This window comes from Carcharodon carcharias (genome assembly GCF_017639515.1).
Source record: "Carcharodon carcharias isolate sCarCar2 chromosome 35 unlocalized genomic scaffold, sCarCar2.pri SUPER_35_unloc_15, whole genome shotgun sequence".
Taxonomy (NCBI): domain Eukaryota; kingdom Metazoa; phylum Chordata; class Chondrichthyes; order Lamniformes; family Lamnidae; genus Carcharodon; species Carcharodon carcharias.
The window spans coordinates 72253-90586 of record NW_024470707.1 but is presented as its reverse complement, the minus strand read 5'-3'; the positions used below and the strand labels follow the sequence as shown (position 1 = coordinate 90586).

The 18334-nt window shown below is 65.5% G+C and overlaps 1 protein-coding gene across 1 annotated transcript in view; it reads left to right on the top strand.

Moving 5' to 3' along the window:
* The window catches only part of LOC121274196 (plexin-B1-like), a 158580-nt gene that overhangs the window by 76579 nt on the left and 63667 nt on the right, over positions 1-18334 (top strand). Inside the window, exons 8-9 of the mRNA XM_041181394.1 lie at positions 15042-15150; positions 17894-18002. Of these exons, the coding sequence (XP_041037328.1) occupies positions 15042-15150; positions 17894-18002 (218 nt within the window). The remainder of the gene's footprint in view (positions 1-15041; positions 15151-17893; positions 18003-18334) is intronic.

Genomic DNA, 18334 nt, shown 5'->3' with positions numbered 1-18334 from the left:
CGTGTCCGGACTCTCCGTCCCGAGGGGAACGGTCAGCGTGTCCGGACTCTCCGTCCCGAGGTGAACGGTCAGCGTGTCCGGACTCTCCGTCCCGAGGTGAACGGTCAGCGTGTCCGGACTCTCCGTCCCGAGGTGAACGGTCAGCGTGTCCGGACTCTCCGTCCCGAGGGGAACGGTCAGCGTGTCCGGACTCTCCGTCCCGAGGGAACGGTCAGCGTGTCCGGACTCTCCGTCCCGAGGGGAACGGTCAGCGTGTCCGGACTCTCCGTCCCGAGGTGAACGGTCAGCGTGTCCGGACTCTCCGTCCCGAGGTGAACGGTCAGCGTGTCCGGACTCTCCGTCCCGAGGTGAACGGTCAGCGTGTCCGGACTCTCCGTCCCGAGGGGAACGGTCAGCGTGTCCGGACTCTCCGTCCCGAGGTGAACGGTCAGCGTGTCCGGACTCTCCGTCCCGAGGTGAACGGTCAGCGTGTCCGGACTCTCCGTCCCGAGGTGAACGGTCAGCGTGTCCGGACTCTCCGTCCCGAGGTGAACGGTCAGCGTGTCCGGACTCTCCGTCCCGAGGTGAACGGTCAGCGTGTCCGGACTCTCCGTCCCGAGGGGAACGGTCAGCGTGTCCGGACTCTCCGTCCCGAGGTGAACGGTCAGCGTGTCCGGACTCTCCGTCCCGAGGTGAACGGTCAGCGTGTCCGGACTCTCCGTCCCGAGGGGAACGGTCAGCGTGTCCGGACTCTCCGTCCCGAGGTGAACGGTCAGCGTGTCCGGACTCTCCGTCCCGAGGTGAACGGTCAGCGTGTCCGGACTCTCCGTCCCGAGGTGAACGGTCAGCGTGTCCGGACTCTCCGTCCCGAGGTGAACGGTCAGCGTGTCCGGACTCTCCGTCCCGAGGGGAACGGTCAGCGTGTCCGGACTCTCCGTCCCGAGGTGAACGGTCAGCGTGTCCGGACTCTCCGTCCCGAGGTGAACGGTCAGCGTGTCCGGACTCTCCGTCCCGAGGTGAACGGTCAGCGTGTCCGGACTCTCCGTCCCGAGGGGAACGGTCAGCGTGTCCGGACTCTCCGTCCCGAGGGGAACGGTCAGCGTGTCCGGACTCTCCGTCCGAGGTGCACGGTCAGGCTGTGTCCGGACTCTCCGTCACGAGGTGACCACGGTACAGCTGTGTCCGGACTCTCCGTACCGGAGGTGAACTGGTCAGCTGTCGTCCGGACTCTCCGTCCCGAGGTGAACCTGGTCCGCCGTCTTTCCGGACTCTCCCGTCCCGAGGTGAAGGTCAGCTGTGTCCTGGAAGCTCTCCGTCCCGAGTCTGGCTGAAACGGTCAGAGTGTCCGGACTCCTCCGTCACGAGGTGAATGGTCCTAGCGAGTGTCCGACTCTCCGTCCCGAGGTGAACGGTCAGCGTGTCCGGACCTCTCCGTCACCGCACGCGTGATGAACGTGTACAGCGTGATCCGGACTCTCGTCCGAGGTGAACGCGTCAGCGAGGTCCGGAGTCTCCGTCCCGAGGTGAACGGTCAGCTGAGTCCGACTCTCCGTCCCGAGTGTGAAGGGTCAGCTGGTGTCCGACTCTCCGTTCCCGAAGGGTGACCAAACGGTCAGCAGTGTCCGGACTCTCCGTCCCGAGGAGAACGGTCAGCGTGTCGGACTCTCCGTCCCGAGGTGAACGGTCAGCGTGTCCGGACTCTCCGTCCCGAGGGGAACGGTCAGCGTGTCCGGACTCTCCGTCCCGAGGGGAACGGTCAGCGTGTCCGGACTCTCCGTCCCGAGGGGAACGGTCAGCGTGTCCGGACTCTCCGTCCCGAGGGGAACGGTCAGCGTGTCCGGACTCTCCGTCCCGAGGGGAACGGTCAGCGTGTCCGGACTCTCCGTCCCGAGGTGAACGGTCAGCGTGTCCGGACTCTCCGTCCCGAGGTGAACGGTCAGCGTGTCCGGACTCTCCGTCCCGAGGTGAACGGTCAGCGTGTCCGGACTCTCCGTCCCGAGGTGAACGGTCAGCGTGTCCGGACTCTCCGTCCCGAGGTGAACGGTCAGCGTGTCCGGACTCTCCGTCCCGAGGTGAACGGTCAGCGTGTCCGGACTCTCCGTCCCGAGGGGAACGGTCAGCGTGTCCGGACTCTCCGTCCCGAGGTGAACGGTCAGCGTGTCCGGACTCTCCGTCCCGAGGGTGAATGGTCAGCGTGTCCGGACTCTCCGTCCGAGGGGAACGGTCAGCGTGTCCGGGACTCTCCGTCCCGAGGTGAACGGTCAGTGTGTCCGGACTCTCCGTCCCGAGGTGAATGGTCAGTGTGTCCGGACTCTCCGTCCGAGGTGACACGGTCAGCGTGTCCGGGACTCTCCGTCCCGAGGGGAACGGTCAGCGTGTCCGGACTCTCCGTCCCCGAGGGGACAGGTCAGCGAGTCCGGACTCTCCGTCCGAGGGGAACGGTCAAGCGTGTCCGGACTCTCGCGTCCGAGGTGAACGGTCAGCGTGTCCGGACTCTCCGTCCCGAGTGAAGGTCAGCGTGTCCGGACTCTCCGTCCCGAGGTGAACGGTCAGCGTGTCCGGACTTCTCCGTCCCGAGGTGACGGTCAGCGTGTCCGGACTCTCCGTCCCGAGGTGAACGGTCAGCGTGTCCGGACTCTCCGTCCCGAGGTGAATGGTCAGCGTGTCCGGACTCTCCGTCCCGAGGGGAACGGTCAGCGTGTCCGGACTCTCCGTCCCGAGGTGAACGGTCAGCGTGTCCGGACTCTCCGTCCCGAGGGGAACGGTCAGCGTGTCCGGACTCTCCGTCCCGAGGTGAACGGTCAGCGTGTCCGGACTCTCCGTCCCGAGGTGAACGGTCAGCGTGTCCGGACTCTCCGTCCCGAGGGGAACGGTCAGCGTGTCCGGACTCTCCGTCCCGAGGTGAACGGTCAGCGTGTCCGGACTCTCCGTCCCGAGGTGAACGGTCAGCGTGTCCGGACTCTCCGTCCCGAGGTGAACGGTCAGCGTGTCCGGACTCTCCGTCCCGAGGGGAACGGTCAGCGTGTCCGGACTCTCCGTCCCGAGGGGAACGGTCAGCGTGTCCGGACTCTCCGTCCCGAGGTGAACGGTCAGCGTGTCCGGACTCTCCGTCCCGAGGGGAACGGTCAGCGTGTCCGGACTCTCCGTCCCGAGGTGAACGGTCAGCGTGTCCGGACTCTCCGTCCCGAGGTGAACGGTCAGCGTGTCCGGACTCTCCGTCCCGAGGTGAACGGTCAGCGTGTCCGGACTCTCCGTCCCGAGGGGAACGGTCAGCGTGTCCGGACTCTCCGTCCCGAGGGGAACGGTCAGCGTGTCCGGACTCTCCGTCCCGAGGTGAACGGTCAGCGTGTCCGGACTCTCCGTCCCGAGGTGAACGGTCAGCGTGTCCGGACTCTCCGTCCCGAGGGGAACGGTCAGCGTGTCCGGACTCTCCGTCCCGAGGTGAACGGTCAGCGTGTCCGGACTCTCCGTCCCGAGGGGAACGGTCAGCGTGTCCGGACTCTCCGTCCCGAGGTGAACGGTCAGCGTGTCCGGACTCTCCGTCCCGAGGGGAACGGTCAGCGTGTCCGGACTCTCCGTCCCGAGGTGAACGGTCAGTGTGTCCGGACTCTCCGTCCCGAGGTGAACGGTCAGCGTGTCCGGACTCTCCGTCCCGAGGGGAACGGTCAGCGTGTCCGGACTCTCCGTCCCGAGTGGAACGGTCAGCGTGTCCGGACTCTCCGTCCCGAGGGGAATGGTCAGCGTGTCCGGACTCTCCGTCCCGAGGGGAACGGTCAGCGTGTCCGGACTCTCCGTCCCGAGGGGAACGGTCAGCGTGTCCGGACTCTCCGTCCCGAGGTGAACGGTCAGCGTGTCCGGACTCTCCGTCCCGAGGTGAACGGTCAGCGTGTCCGGACTCTCCGTCCCGAGGTGAACGGTCAGCGTGTCCGGACTCTCCGTCCCGAGGTGAACGGTCAGCGTGTCCGGACTCTCCGTCCCGAGGTGAACGGTCAGCGTGTCCGGACTCTCCGTCCCGAGGTGAACGGTCAGCGTGTCCGGACTCTCCGTCCCGAGGGGAACGGTCAGCGTGTCCGGACTCTCCGTCCCGAGGTGAACGGTCAGCGTGTCCGGACTCTCCGTCCCGAGGTGAACGGTCAGCGTGTCCGGACTCTCCGTCCCGAGGTGAACGGTCAGCGTGTCCGGACTCTCCGTCCCGAGGTGAACGGTCAGCGTGTCCGGACTCTCCGTCCCGAGGTGAACGGTCAGCGTGTCCGGACTCTCCGTCCCGAGGTGAACGGTCAGCGTGTCCGGACTCTCCGTCCCGAGGTGAACGGTCAGCGTGTCCGGACTCTCCGTCCCGAGGTGAACGGTCAGCGTGTCCGGACTCTCCGTCCCGAGGTGAACGGTCAGCGTGTCCGGACTCTCCGTCCCGAGGTGAACGGTCAGCGTGTCCGGACTCTCCGTCCCGAGGTGAACGGTCAGCGTGTCCGGACTCTCCGTCCCGAGGGGAACGGTCAGCGTGTCCGGACTCTCCGTCCCGAGGTGAACGGTCAGCGTGTCCGGACTCTCCGTCCCGAGGTGAACGGTCAGCGTGTCCGGACTCTCCGTCCCGAGGTGAACGGTCAGCGTGTCCGGACTCTCCGTCCCGAGGTGAACGGTCAGCGTGTCCGGACTCTCCGTCCCGAGTCCCGAGGTGAACGGTCAGCGTGTCCGGACTCTCCGTCCCCGAGGGGAATGTCAGCTGTGTCCGGACTCTCCGTCCCGAGGGGGAACAGGTCAGCGTGTCCGGACTCTCCGTCCCGAGGTGAAATGGTCAGCGTGTCCGGACTCTCCGTCCCGAGGGGAACGGTCAGAGTGTCCGGAATCTCCGTCCCCGAGGTGACGTGTCAGCGTGTCCGACTCTCCGTCCGAGGGGAACGGTCCAGCGTGTCCGGAATCTCCGTCCCGAGGTGAACGGTCAGCGTGTCCGGACTCTCCGTCCCGAGGTGAAAGGTCAGCGTGTCCGGACCTCTCCGTCCCGAGGGGAACGGTCAGCGTGTCCGGGACTCTCCGTCCCGAGGGAACGGTCAGAGTGTCCGGACTCTCCGTCCCGAGGGGAACGGTCAGCGTGTCCGGACTCTCCGTCCCGAGGGGAAGGTTCAGCGTGTCCGGACTCTCCGTCCCGAGGGGGAACGGTCAGCGTGTCCGGACTCTCCGTCCCGAGGTGAACGGTCAGCGTGTCCGGACTCTCCGTCCCGAGGGGAACGGTCAGCGTGTCCGGACTCTCCGTCCCGAGGTGAACGGTCAGCGTGTCCGGACTCTCCGTCCCGAGGTGAACGGTCAGTGTGTCCGGACTCTCCGTCCCGAGGGGAACGGTCAGCGTGTCCGGACTCTCCGTCCCGAGGGTAACGGTCAGCGTGTCCGGACTCTCCGTCCCGAGGGGAACGGTCAGCGTGTCCGGACTCTCCGTCCCGAGGTGAACGGTCAGCGTGTCCGGACTCTCCGTCCCGAGGTGAACGGTCAGCGTGTCCGGACTCTCCGTCCCGAGGTGAACGGTCAGCGTGTCCGGACTCTCCGTCCCGAGGTGAACGGTCAGCGTGTCCGGACTCTCCGTCCCGAGGTGAACGGTCAGCGTGTCCGGACTCTCCGTCCCGAGGTGAACGGTCAGCGTGTCCGGACTCTCCGTCCCGAGGGGAACGGTCAGCGTGTCCGGACTCTCCGTCCCGAGGGGAACGGTCAGCGTGTCCGGACTCTCCGTCCCGAGGTGAACGGTCAGCGTGTCCGGACTCTCCGTCCCGAGGGGAACGGTCAGCGTGTCCGGACTCTCCGTCCCGAGGGAACGGTCAGCGTGTCCGGACTCTCCGTCCCGAGGGGAACGGTCAGCGTGTCCGGACTCTCCGTCCCGAGGGTGAACGGTCAGCGTGTCCGGACTCTCCGTCCCGAGGTGAACGGTCAGCGTGTCCGGACTCTCCGTCCCGAGGTGAACGGTCAGCGTGTCCGGACTCTCCGTCCCGAGGGGAACGGTCAGCGTGTCCGGACTCTCCGTCCCGAGGTGAACGGTCAGCGTGTCCGGACTCTCCGTCCCGAGGGGAACGGTCAGCGTGTCCGGACTCTCCGTCCCGAGGTGAACGGTCAGCGTGTCCGGACTCTCCGTCCCGAGGGGAACGGTCAGCGTGTCCGGACTCTCCGTCCCGAGGTGAACGGTCAGCGTGTCCGGCTCTCCGTCCCCGAGGGGAAACGGTCAGCGTGTCCGGTCTCCTCCGTCCCGTGGGGAACGGTCAGCGTGTCCGACTCTCCGTCCCGAGGTGAACGGTCAGCGTGTCCGGACTCTCCGTCCCGAGGGGAAGCGGTCAGCGTGTCCGGACTCTCCGTCCCCGAGGGATCGGGAGGCGTGTCCGGGACTCTCCGTCCCGAGGTGAATCGGTCCAGCGTGTCCGGACTCTCCGTCCCGAGGTGATCGGTCTGCGTGTCCGGACTCTCCGTCCCGAGTGGAACGGTCAGCGTGTCCGGACTCTCCGTCCCCGAGGGGAACGGTCAGCGTGTCCGGACTCTCCGTCCCGAGGTGAACGGTCAGCGTGTCCGGACTCTCCGTCCCGAGGGGAATGGTCAGCTTTGTCCGGACTCTCCGTCCCGAGGTGAACGGTCCAGCTGGTCCGGACTCTCCGTCCCGAGTGAACTGGTCAGCGTGTCCGGACTCTCCGTCCCGATGGGGAACGGTCAGCGTGTCCGGACTCTCCGTCCCGAGGGGAACGGTCAGCGTGTCCGGACTCTCCGTCCCGAGGGGAACGGTCAGCGTGTCCGGACTCTCCGTCCCGAGGTGAATGGTCAGCGTGTCCGGACTCTCCGTCCCGAGGTGAACGGTCAGCGTGTCCGGACTCTCCGTCCCGAGGTGAATGGTCAGCGTGTCCGGACTCTCCGTCCCGACCCGAGGTGAACGGTCAGCGTGTCCGGACTCTCCGTCCCGAGGGGAACGGTCAGCGTGTCCGGACTCTCCGTCCCGAGGTGAACGGTCAGCGTGTCCGGACTCTCCGTCCCGAGGTGAACGGTCAGCGTGTCCGGACGTCTCCGTCCCGAGGTGAACGGTCAGTGTGTCCGGACTCTCCGTCCCGAGGGGAACGGTCAGCGTGTCCGGACTCTCCGTCCCGAGGTGAACGGTCAGCGTGTCCGGACTCTCCGTCCCGAGGGGAACGGTCAGCGTGTCCGGACTCTCCGTCCCGAGGTGAACGGTCAGCGTGTCCGGAACTCTCGTCCCGAGGTGAATGGTCAGCGTGTCCCGGACTCTCCGTCCCGAGGTGAATGGTCAGCGTGTCCGGACTCTCCGTCACGAGGTGAATGGTCAGCGTGTCCGGACTCTCCGTACCGAGGTGAACGGTCAGGTGTCCGGACTCTCCGTCCCGAGGGGAACGGTCAGCGTGTCCGGACTCTCCGTCCCGAGGGGAACGCGTCAGCGTGTCCGGGACTCTCCGTCCCGAGGTGAACGGTCAGTCGTGTCCGGACTCTCCGTCCCGAGGGGAAAGGTCAGCGTGTCCGGACTCTCCGTCCCGAGGTCGACACGGTCAGCGTGTCCGGACTCTCCGTCCCGAGGGGAACGGTCAGCGTGTCCGGACTCTCCGTCCCGAGGTGAACGGTCAGCGTGTCCGGACTCTCCGTCCCGAGGTGAACGGTCAGCGTTGTCCGGACTCTCCGTCCCGAGGGGAACGGTCAGCCGTGTCCGGACTCTCCGTCCCGAGGTGAACGGTCAGCGTGTCTCCGGACTCTCCGTCCCGAGGTGAACGGTCAGCGTGTCCGGACTCTCCGTCCCGAGGTGGAACGGTCAGCGTGTCCGGACTCTCCGTCCCGAGGTGAACGGTCAGCGTGTCCGGACTCTCCGTCCCCGAGGGGAACGGTCAGCGTGTCCGGACTCTCCGTCCCGAGGTGAACGGTCAGCGTGTCCGGACTCTCCGTCCCGAGGGGAACGGTCAGCGTGTCCGGACTCTCCGTCCCGAGGTGAACGGTCAGCGTGTCCGGACTCTCCGTCCGAGGTGAATGGTCAGCGTGTCCGGACTCTCCGTCCCGAGGGGAATGGTCAGCGTGTCCGGACTCTCCGTCCCGAGGTGAACGGTCAGCGTGTCCGGACTCTCCGTCCCGAGGGGAACGGTCAGCGTGTCCGGACTCTCCGTCCCGAGGTGAACGGTCAGCGTGTCCGGACTCTCCGTCCCGAGGGGAACGGTCAGCGTGTCCGGACTCTCCGTCCCGAGGTGAACGGTCAGTGTGTCCGGACTCTCCGTCCGAGGGGAACGGTCAGCGTGTCCGGACTCTCCGTCCCGAGGGAACGGTCAGCGTGTCCGGACTCTCCGTCCGAGGTGAACGGTCAGCGTGTCCGGACTCTCCGTCCCGAGGTGAACGGTCAGCGTGTCCGGACTCTCCGTCCCGAGGGGAACGGTCAGCGTGTCCGGACTCTCCGTCCCGAGGTGAATCGGTCAGTGTGTCCGGACTCTCCGTCCCGAGGGGAACGGTCAGTGTGTCCGGACTCTCCGTCCCGAGGTGAACGGTCAGCGTGTCCGGACTCTCCGTCCCGAGGGGGAACGGTCAGCGTGTCCGGACTCTCCGTCCCGAGGTTGAACGGTCAGCGTGTCCGGACTCTCCGTCCCGAGGGGAACGGTCAGCGTGTCCGGACTCTCCGTCCCGAGGGGAACGGTCAGCGTGTCCGGACTCTCCCGTCCGAGGGAACGGTCAGCGTGTCCGGACTCTCCGTCCCGAGGTGAACGGTCAGCGTGTCCGGACCTCTCCGTCCCGAGGGGAACGGTCAGCGTGTCCGGACTCTCCGTCCCGAGGGGAACGGTCAGCGTGTCCGGACTCTCCGTCCCGAGGTGAATGGTCAGCGTGTCCGGACTCTCCGTCCCCGAGGTGAATGGTCAGCGTGTTCCGGACTCATCCGTCCCGAGGTGAACGGTCAGCGTGTCCGGACTCTCCGTCCCGAGGTGAACGGTCAGCGTGTCCGGACTCTCCGTCCCGAGGGGAACGGTCAGCGTGTCCGGACTCTCCGTCCCGAGGTGAACGGTCAGCGTGTCCGGACTCTCCGTCCCGAGGGGAACGGTCAGCGTGTCCGGACTCTCCGTCCCGAGGTGAACGGTCAGCGTGTCCGGACTCTCCGTCCCGAGGTGAACGGTCAGCGTGTCCGGACTCTCCGTCCCGAGGTGAACGGTCAGCGTGTCCGGACTCTCCGTCCCGAGGGGAACGGTCAGCGTGTCCGGACTCTCCGTCCCGAGGTGAACGGTCAGCGTGTCCGGACTCTCCGTCCCGAGGGGAACGGTCAGCGTGTCCGGACTCTCCGTCCCGAGGTGAACGGTCAGCGTGTCCGGACTCTCCGTCCCGAGGGGAATGGTCAGCGTGTCCGGACTCTCCCGTCCCGAGGTGAACGGTCAGCGTGTCCGGACTCTCCGTCCCGAGGGTAACGGTCAGCGTGTCCGGACTCTCCGTCCCGAGGTGAACGGTCAGCGTGTCCGGACTCTCCGTCCCGAGGTGAACGTCAGCGTGTCCGGACTCTCCGTCCCGAGGTGAACGGTCAGCGTGTCCGGACTCTCCGTCCCGAGGTGAACGGTCAGCGTGTCCGGACTCTCCGTCCCGAGGGTGAACGGTCACGTGTCCGGACTCTCCGTCCCGAGGGGTAAGCGGGTCAGTGGGTAGCCGGACTCTCCGTCCGATGTGTACGGTCAGCGTGGTCCAGGAGCTCAGTCCGTTCCAGAGGTGAACGGTCAGCGTGTCCGGACTCTCCGTCCAGAGGTGAAGCGGTCAGTGTGTGTCCTGGACTCTCCGTCCTGCCGAGGTGAACGGCCAGCGTGTCCGGACTCTCCGGGTCGCCGAGGGTGAACGTGGTCAGCGTGTCCGGACCGTCTGTCTCGCGTCGCCGAGGGGAACGGTCAGCGGTGTCCAGGGACTCTCCGTCCCGTAGGTGAACGGTCCAGGGCGTGGGTCCGGGACTCTCAGTCCCGAGGGGTAACGGGTCAGTGTGTCCGGACTTCTCGCGGTCCTGAGGTGAACGGTCAGTGTGTCCGGGGGGACTCTCCGCCCGAGGTGAACGGTCAGCGTGTCCGGACTCTCCGTCCCGAGGGTGAACGGTCAGCGTGTCCGTCTCTCCGTCCCCGAGGGGAACGGTCAGGCGGTCCGGACTCTCCGTCCCGAGGTGAACGGTCAGCGTGTCCGGACTCTCCGTCCCGAGGGGAACGGTCAGCGTGTCCGGACTCTCCGTCCCGAGGTGAACGGTCAGCGTGTCCGGACTCTCCGTCCCGAGGTGAACGGTCAGCGTGTCCGGACTCTCCGTCCCGAGGTGAACGGTCAGCGTGTCCGGACTCTCCGTCCCGAGGTGAACGGTCAGCGTGTCCGGACTCTCCGTCCCGAGGTGAACGGTCAGCGTGTCCGGACTCTCCGTCCCGAGGGGAACGGTCAGCGTGTCCGGACTCTCCGTCCCGAGGTGAACGGTCAGCGTGTCCGGACTCTCCGTCCCGAGGTGAATGGTCAGCGTGTCCGGACTCTCCGTCCCGAGGGGAACGGTCAGCGTGTCCGGACTCTCCGTCCCGAGGGGAACGGTCAGTGTGTCCGGACTCTCCGTCCCGAGGTGAACGGTCAGCGTGTCCGGACTCTCCGTCCCGAGGTGAACGGTCAGCGTGTCCGGACTCTCCGTCCCGAGGGGAACGGTCAGTGTGTCCGGACTCTCCGTCCCGAGGTGAACGGTCAGCGTGTCCGGACTCTCCGTCCCGAGGTGAACGGTCAGCGTGTCCGGACTCTCCGTCCCGAGGTGAACGGTCAGCGTGTCCGGACTCTCCGTCCCGAGGGGAACGGTCAGCGTGTCCGGACTCTCCGTCCCGAGGGGAACGGTCAGCGTGTCCGGACTCTCCGTCCCGAGGGGAACGGTCAGCGTGTCCGGACTCTCCGTCCCGAGGGGAACGGTCAGCGTGTCCGGACTCTCCGTCCCGAGGTGAACGGTCAGCGTGTCCGGACTCTCCGTCCCGAGGTGAACGGTCAGCGTGTCCGGACTCTCCGTCCCGAGTGAACGGTCAGCGTGTCCGGACTCTCCGTCCCGAGGTGAATGGTCAGCGTGTCCGGACTCTCCGTCCCGAGGGGAACGGTCAGCGTGTCCGGACTCTCCGTCCCGAGGTGAACGGTCAGCGTGTCCGGACTCTCCGTCCCGAGGGGAACGGTCAGCGTGTCCGGACTCTCCGTCCCGAGGTGAATGGTCAGCGTGTCCGGACTCTCCGTCCCGAGGTGAATGGTCAGCGTGTCCGGACTCTCCGTCCCGAGGGGAACGGTCAGCGTGTCCGGACTCTCCGTCCTGAGGGGAACGGTCAGTGTGTCCGGACTCTCCGTCCCGAGGTGAACGGTCAGCGTGTCCGGACTCTCCGTCCCGAGGTGAACGGTCAGCGTGTCCGGACTCTCCGTCCCGAGGTGAACGGTCAGCGTGTCCGGACTCTCCGTCCCGAGGGGAACGGTCAGCGTGTCCGGACTCTCCGTCCCGAGGTGAACGGTCAGCGTGTCCGGACTCTCCGTCCCGAGGTGAACGGTCAGCGTGTCCGGACTCTCCGTCCCGAGGTGAACGGTCAGCGTGTCCGGACTCTCCGTCCCGAGGTGAATGGTCAGCGTGTCCGGACTCTCCGTCCCGAGGTGAACGGTCAGCGTGTCCGGACTCTCCGTCCCGAGGTGAACGGTCAGCGTGTCCGGACTCTCCGTCCCGAGGTGAATGGTCAGTGTGTCCGGACTCTCCGTCCCGAGGTGAACGGTCAGCGTGTCCGGACTCTCCGTCCCGAGGTGAACGGTCAGTGTGTCCGGACTCTCCGTCCCGAGGTGAACGGTCAGTGTGTCCGGACTCTCCGTCCCGAGGGGAACGGTCAGCGTGTCCGGACTCTCCGTCCCGAGGTGAACGGTCAGCGTGTCCGGACTCTCCGTCCCGAGGTGAACGGTCAGCGTGTCCGGACTCTCCGTCCCGAGGGTAACGGTCAGCGTGTCCGGACTCTCGGTCCCGAGGGGAACGGTCAGCGTGTCCGGACTCTCCGTCCCGAGGTGAACGGTCAGCGTGTCCGGACTCTCCGTCCCGAGGTGAACGGTCAGCGTGTCCGGACTCTCCGTCCCGAGGTGAATGGTCAGTGTGTCCGGACTCTCCGTCCCGAGGTGAACGGTCAGCGTGTCCGGACTCTCCGTCCCGAGGTGAACGGTCAGCGTGTCCGGACTCTCCGTCCCGAGGGAACGGTCAGCGTGTCCGGACTCTCCGTCCCGAGGGGAACGGTCAGCGTGTCCGGACTCTCCGTCCCGAGGTGAACGGTCAGCGTGTCCGGACTCTCCGTCCCGAGGTGAACGGTCAGCGTGTCCGGACTCTCCGTCCCGAGGTGAACGGTCAGCGTGTCCGGACTCTCCGTCCCGAGGGGAACGGTCAGCGTGTCCGGACTCTCCGTCCCGAGGGGAACGGTCAGCGTGTCCGGACTCTCCGTCCCGAGGTGAACGGTCAGCGTGTCCGGACTCTCCGTCCCGAGGGGAACGGTCAGCGTGTCCGGACTCTCCGTCCCGAGGTGAACGGTCAGCGTGTCCGGACTCTCCGTCCCGAGGTGAACGGTCAGTGTGTCCGGACTCTCCGTCCCGAGGGGAACGGTCAGCGTGTCCGGACTCTCCGTCCCGAGGGGAACGGTCAGTGTGTCCGGACTCTCCGTCCCGAGGTGAACGGTCAGCGTGTCCGGACTCTCCGTCCCGAGGTGAACGGTCAGCGTGTCCGGACTCTCCGTCCGAGGTGAACGGTCAGCGTGTCCGGACTCTCCGTCCCGAGGGGAACGGTCAGCGTGTCCGGACTCTCCGTCCCGAGGGTAACGGTCAGCGTGTCCGGACTCTCCGTCCCGAGGGGAACGGTCAGCGTGTCCGGACTCTCCGTCCCGAGGTGAACGGTCAGCGTGTCCGGACTCTCCGTCCCGAGGTGAATGGTCAGTGTGTCCGGACTCTCCGTCCCGAGGTGAACGGTCAGCGTGTCCGGACTCTCCGTCCCGAGGTGAACGGTCAGCGTGTCCGGACTCTCCGTCCCGAGGGGAACGGTCAGTGTTTCCGGACTCTCCGTCCCGAGGTGAACGGTCAGCGTGTCCGGACTCTCCGTCCCGAGGTGAACGGTCAGCGTGTCCGGACTCTCCGTCCCGAGGGGAACGGTCAGTGTGTCCGGACTCTCAGTCCCGAGGGGAACGGTCAGCGTGTCCGGACTCTCCGTCCCGAGGTGAACGGTCAGCGTGTCCGGACTCTCCGTCCCGAGGTGAACGGTCAGCGTGTCCGGACTCTCCGTCCCGAGGTGAACGGTCAGCGTGTCCGGACTCTCCGTCCCGAGGGGAACGGTCAGTGTGTCCGGACTCTCCGTCCCGAGGGGAACGGTCAGCGTGTCCGGACTCTCCGTCCCGAGGTGAACGGTCAGCGTGTCCGGACTCTCCGTCCCGAGGTGAACGGTCAGCGTGTCCGGACTCTCCGTCCCGAGGGGAACGGTCAGCGTGTCCGGACTCTCCTTCCCGAGGTGAATGGTCAGCGTGTCCGGACTCTCCGTCCCGAGGTGAACGGTCAGCGTGTCCGGACTCTCCGTCCCGAGGTGAACGGTCAGCGTGTCCGGACTCTCCGTCCCGAGGTGAACGGTCAGCGTGTCCGGACTCTCCGTCCCGAGGTGAACGGTCAGCGTGTCCGGACTCTCCGTCCCGAGGGGAATGGTCAGTGTGTCCGGACTCTCCGTCCCGAGGTGAACGGTCAGCGTGTCCGGACTCTCCGTCCCGAGGGGAACGGTCAGCGTGTCCGGACTCTCCGTCCCGAGGGGAACGGTCAGCGTGTCCGGACTCTCCGTCCCGAGGGGAACGGTCAGTGTGTCCGGACTCTCCGTCCCGAGGTGAACGGTCAGCGTGTCCGGACTCTCCGTCCCGAGGTGAATGGTCAGCGTGTCCGGACTCTCCGTCCCGAGGGGAACGGTCAGCGTGTCCGGACTCTCCGTCCCGAGGGGAATGGTCAGCGTGTCCGGACTCTCCGTCCCGAGGTGAACGGTCAGTGTGTCCGGACTCTCCGTCCCGAGGTGAACGGTCAGCGTGTCCGGACTCTCCGTCCCGAGGGGAACGGTCAGCGTGTCCGGACTCTCCGTCCCGAGGTGAACGGTCAGTGTGTCCGGACTCTCCGTCCCGAGGGGAACGGTCAGTGTGTCCGGACTCTCCGTCCCGAGGGGAATGGTCAGCGTGTCCGGACTCTCCGTCCCGAGGGGAACGGTCAGCGTGTCCGGACTCTCCGTCCCGAGGTGAATGGTCAGCGTGTCCGGACTCTCCGTCCCGAGGTGAACGGTCAGCGTGTCCGGACTCTCCGTCCCGAGGTGAACGGTCAGCGTGTCCGGACTCTCCGTCCCGAGGGGAACGGTCAGCGTGTCCGGACTCTCCGTCCCGAGGTGAACGGTCAGTGTGTCCGGACTCTCCGTCCCGAGGGGAACGGTCAGTGTGTCCGGACTCTCCGTCCCGAGGTGAATGGTCAGCGTGTCCGGACTCTCCGTCCCGAGGGGAACGGTCAGCGTGTCCGGACTCTCGGTCCCGAGGGGAATGGTCAGCGCGTCCGGACTCTCCGTCCCGAGGGGAACGGTCAGTGTGTCCGGACTCTCCGTCCCGAGGGGAACGGTCAGCGTGTCCGGACTCTCCGTCCCGAGGTGAATGGTCAGTGTGTCCGGACTCTCCGTCCCGAGGTGAATGGTCAGCGTGTCCGGACTCTCCGTCCCGAGGTGAATGGTCAGCGTGTCCGGACTCTCCGTCCCGAGGTGAACGGTCAGCGTGTCCGGACTCTCCGTCCCGAGGTGAACGGTCAGCGTGTCCGGACTCTCCGTCCCGAGGTGAACGGTCAGCGTGTCCGGACTCTCCGTCCCGAGGTGAATGGTCAGCGTGTCCGGACTCTCCGTCCCGAGGTGAACGGTCAGCGTGTCCGGACTCTCCGTCCCGAGGTGAACGGTCAGCGTGTCCGGACTCTCCGTCCCGAGGTGAACGGTCAGCGTGTCCGGACTCTCGGTCCCGAGGGGAATGGTCAGCGCGTCCGGAGCGGGGTTACACTGAGCCTCGGCTCTGCCGGTGTTGCTAACGCTGTTTGTTTCTCTCGGTCAGGTGATGTGACGATGGAGTTGGCCGTTCTCTTCGCTGATGTCACTGTCGTCTCCACAGAATTTGTTTTCTACGACTGCAGCGCGATGACCAGGCTGCACCCTCTCTCCCCGTACGGTCACTTCACCCTGTCTGCACACACACACACACACACAGACGCACACAGCTCGGCGAGGGCCAGGCTCCATCTGCGGCCTACTGCTGAATCGCCCTTTCACCCTGTTGTGTCCCCTCGGGGGTGGGGGGTTTTGGGGGTGGGGGGTGGGGGATGAGTCTGTGTAGGTGACCGGGTTATGGGAGAGGTGGGGTGGGGCGGGGGGTGGGTGTGGGAGAACGGCCTGACCCTCAGGACCCTGTCCAGTGAGAGTTGCTGAAAAACACGGTGAGGGATAGGAGTCAGCACAGGAGCTGAGAATCTGTGCTCAGAGAATAGATCCTCTCGACTCTGACTGACACACCCCCCTTCACCCTCCTACCCTCACTATCTCTGTCCCCTCCCCTCAATCGCCTCCAACCCTCCCTATCTCTGTAACCGCCTCCAGCCCCCTACAACCCTCCCTATCTCTGTAACCTCCTCCAGCCCCCTACAACCCTCCCTATCTCTGTAACCTCCTCCAGCCCCCTACACCCCTCCCTATCTCTGTAACCTCCTCCAGCCCCCTACAACCCTCCCTATCTCTGTAACCTCCTCCAGCCCCCTACAACCCTCCCTATCTCTGTAACCGCCTCCAGCCCCCTACAACCCTCCCTATCTCTGTAACCTCCTCCAGCCCCCTACAACCCTCCCTATCTCTGTAAACTCCCACAGCCCCTACAACCCTCCCTATCTCTGTAACCTCCTCCAGCCCCTACACCCCTCCCTAGCTCTGTAACCTCCTCCAGCCCCCTACAACCCTCCCTATCTCTGTAACCTCCTCCAGCCCCCTACAACCCTCCCTATCTCTGTAACCTCCTCCAGCCCCCTACAATCCTCCCTATCTCTGTAACCTCCTCCAGCCCCCTACAACCCTCCCTATCTCTGTAACCTCCTCCAGCCCCCTACAATCCTCCCTATCTCTGTAACCGCCTCCAGCCCCCTACAACCCTCCCTATCTCTGTAACCTCCTCCAGCCCCCTACAATCCTCCCTATCTCTATAACCTCCTCCAGCCCCTACACCCCTCCCTATCTCTGTAACCTCCTCCAGCCCCTACACCCCTCCCTATCTCTGTAACCTCCTCCAGCCCCTACACCCCTCCCTACCTCTATAACCTCCTCCAGCCCCTACACCCCTCCCTATCTCTGTAACCTCCTCCATCCCCCTACACCCCTCCCTATCTCTGTAACCTCCTCCAACCCTCCCTATCTCTGTAACCTCCTCCAGCCCCTACACCCCTCCCTACCTCTATAACCTCCTCCAGCCCCTACACCCCTCCCTATCTCTGTAACCTCCTCCAGCCCCCTACACCCCTCCCTATCTCTGTAACCTCCTCCAACCCTCCCTATCTCTGTAACCTCCTCCAGCCCCTACACCCCTCCCTACCTCTATAACCTCCTCCAGCCCCTACACCCCTCCCTATCTCTGTAACCTCCTCCAGCCCCTACACCCCTCCCTACCTCTATAACCTCCTCCAGCCCCTACACCCCTCCCTATCTCTGTAACCTCCTCCAGCCCCCTACACCCCTCCCTATCTCTGTAACCTCCTCCAGCCCCCTACACCCCTCCCTATCTCTGTAACCTCCTCCAGCCCCCTACACCCCTCCCTATCTCTGTAACCTCCTCCAGCCCCCTACACCCCTCCCTATCTCTGTAACCTCCTCCAACCCTCCCTATCTCTGTAACCTCCTCCAGTGTTACACAGCACATCCGAAACAGAAACAGGCCATTCGGCCCCTCTGCTCCGTGCTGGCGTTTCTGCTCCACATCTGCCTTCTCCCACCCCCTCCTTCCCCCATATCCTTCGGTCCCCTTTCCCCCTCATGTGTTTATCCAGCCTCCTACCCTCAAACACATCGAGACCATTCACCTCGACCCCTCCCTGTGGGAGCGAGTTCCACATTCTCCCCGCTCTCTGGGTGAAGACCTTTCTCCTGAATTCCACACCCCCCTCGATTGGATTTATTAGGGACTGTCTTATATCGATAGCACCCCGCCCCCCCCTCCCTAGTTCTGGCCTCCCCGCAACAAGTGGGAACATCTTCCCTACCCCGACCCTATCGAAACCCCCTCCGTCATTGTAAAGAGCTCGATCAGGTCACACACCCCAACCCCCCAACCCCCACCCCAGCCTCCTCTTTTCTAGACGAACGAGCTGCGGCCTGTTCAGCCTTTCCCGCATTACCTTAACTCTCCTGCGTCCACCAAGTCAGATAGGCTGTCGACTGGCGGCTGATAGTTTTATACAATCACAGGACGTTGGGGGGTGGTGGTGGGGGGTGGGGTGTGGGTGGGGTGGGGGGTGGTGGGGGTGTCACTGGGCTGGGCCCAGCATTTATTACCCGTCCCTAATTGCCCTCGCCCAGAGTCGACCACATGGCTGTGGGGCTTGAGTCACGTGTAGGCCAGACTGGGTAAGGAGGGCAGACTTGCCCCCCCCCCCCTCCGATCCAACAGTCGACACTGGCTTCGTGGTTATTGAAGTTAAATTCCACCACCTGCTCTGGTGGGATTTGAACTTGGGTCCCCCAGATCTTTAGGTAGGCTTCCTTTAGCGTACTAGTCCAGTGACAGTAGCACAACACTACCGATCGTCTGTGCTGAGACAGGCGTTTCCACAGTCTTTAGGGAGGATGTCCCTGACTGGGAGGGGAGGGGTGAATAAGTAGGGGGCGCACCTTCTCTCCCGGGTTTAACTCCTTCATGTTCAACCTCCGCAGGTGTCAGGCGTGCGTTACCAGCGCCTGGAACTGTAAATGGTGTGTGCACCAGCATCGCTGCCTGTACAATGCGGCGTGTGGATCAGAGGTCATCGTCTTCAGCCGGAACGTGAGTACAGCTGGATATAACTGCTCGCAAAGCAGAATTTAACTCCCTCAGGGGGTGTGCGTTTTAAGGTGACAGCACCATCGGAGGGTCGGTGCTGAGGGAGCGCCGCGCTGTCGGGGGGTCAGCGCTGAGGGAGCGCCGCGCTGTCGGAGGGTCGGTGCTGAGGGAGCGCCGCGCTGTCGGAGGGTCAGCGCTGAGGGAGTGCAGCACTGTCGGAGGGTCAGCGCTGAGGGAGTGCCACACTGTCGGAGGGTCAGTGCTGAGGGAGTGCAGCACTGTCGGAGGGTCAGTGCTGAGGGAGTGCCGCACTGTCGGAGGGTCAGTACTGAGGG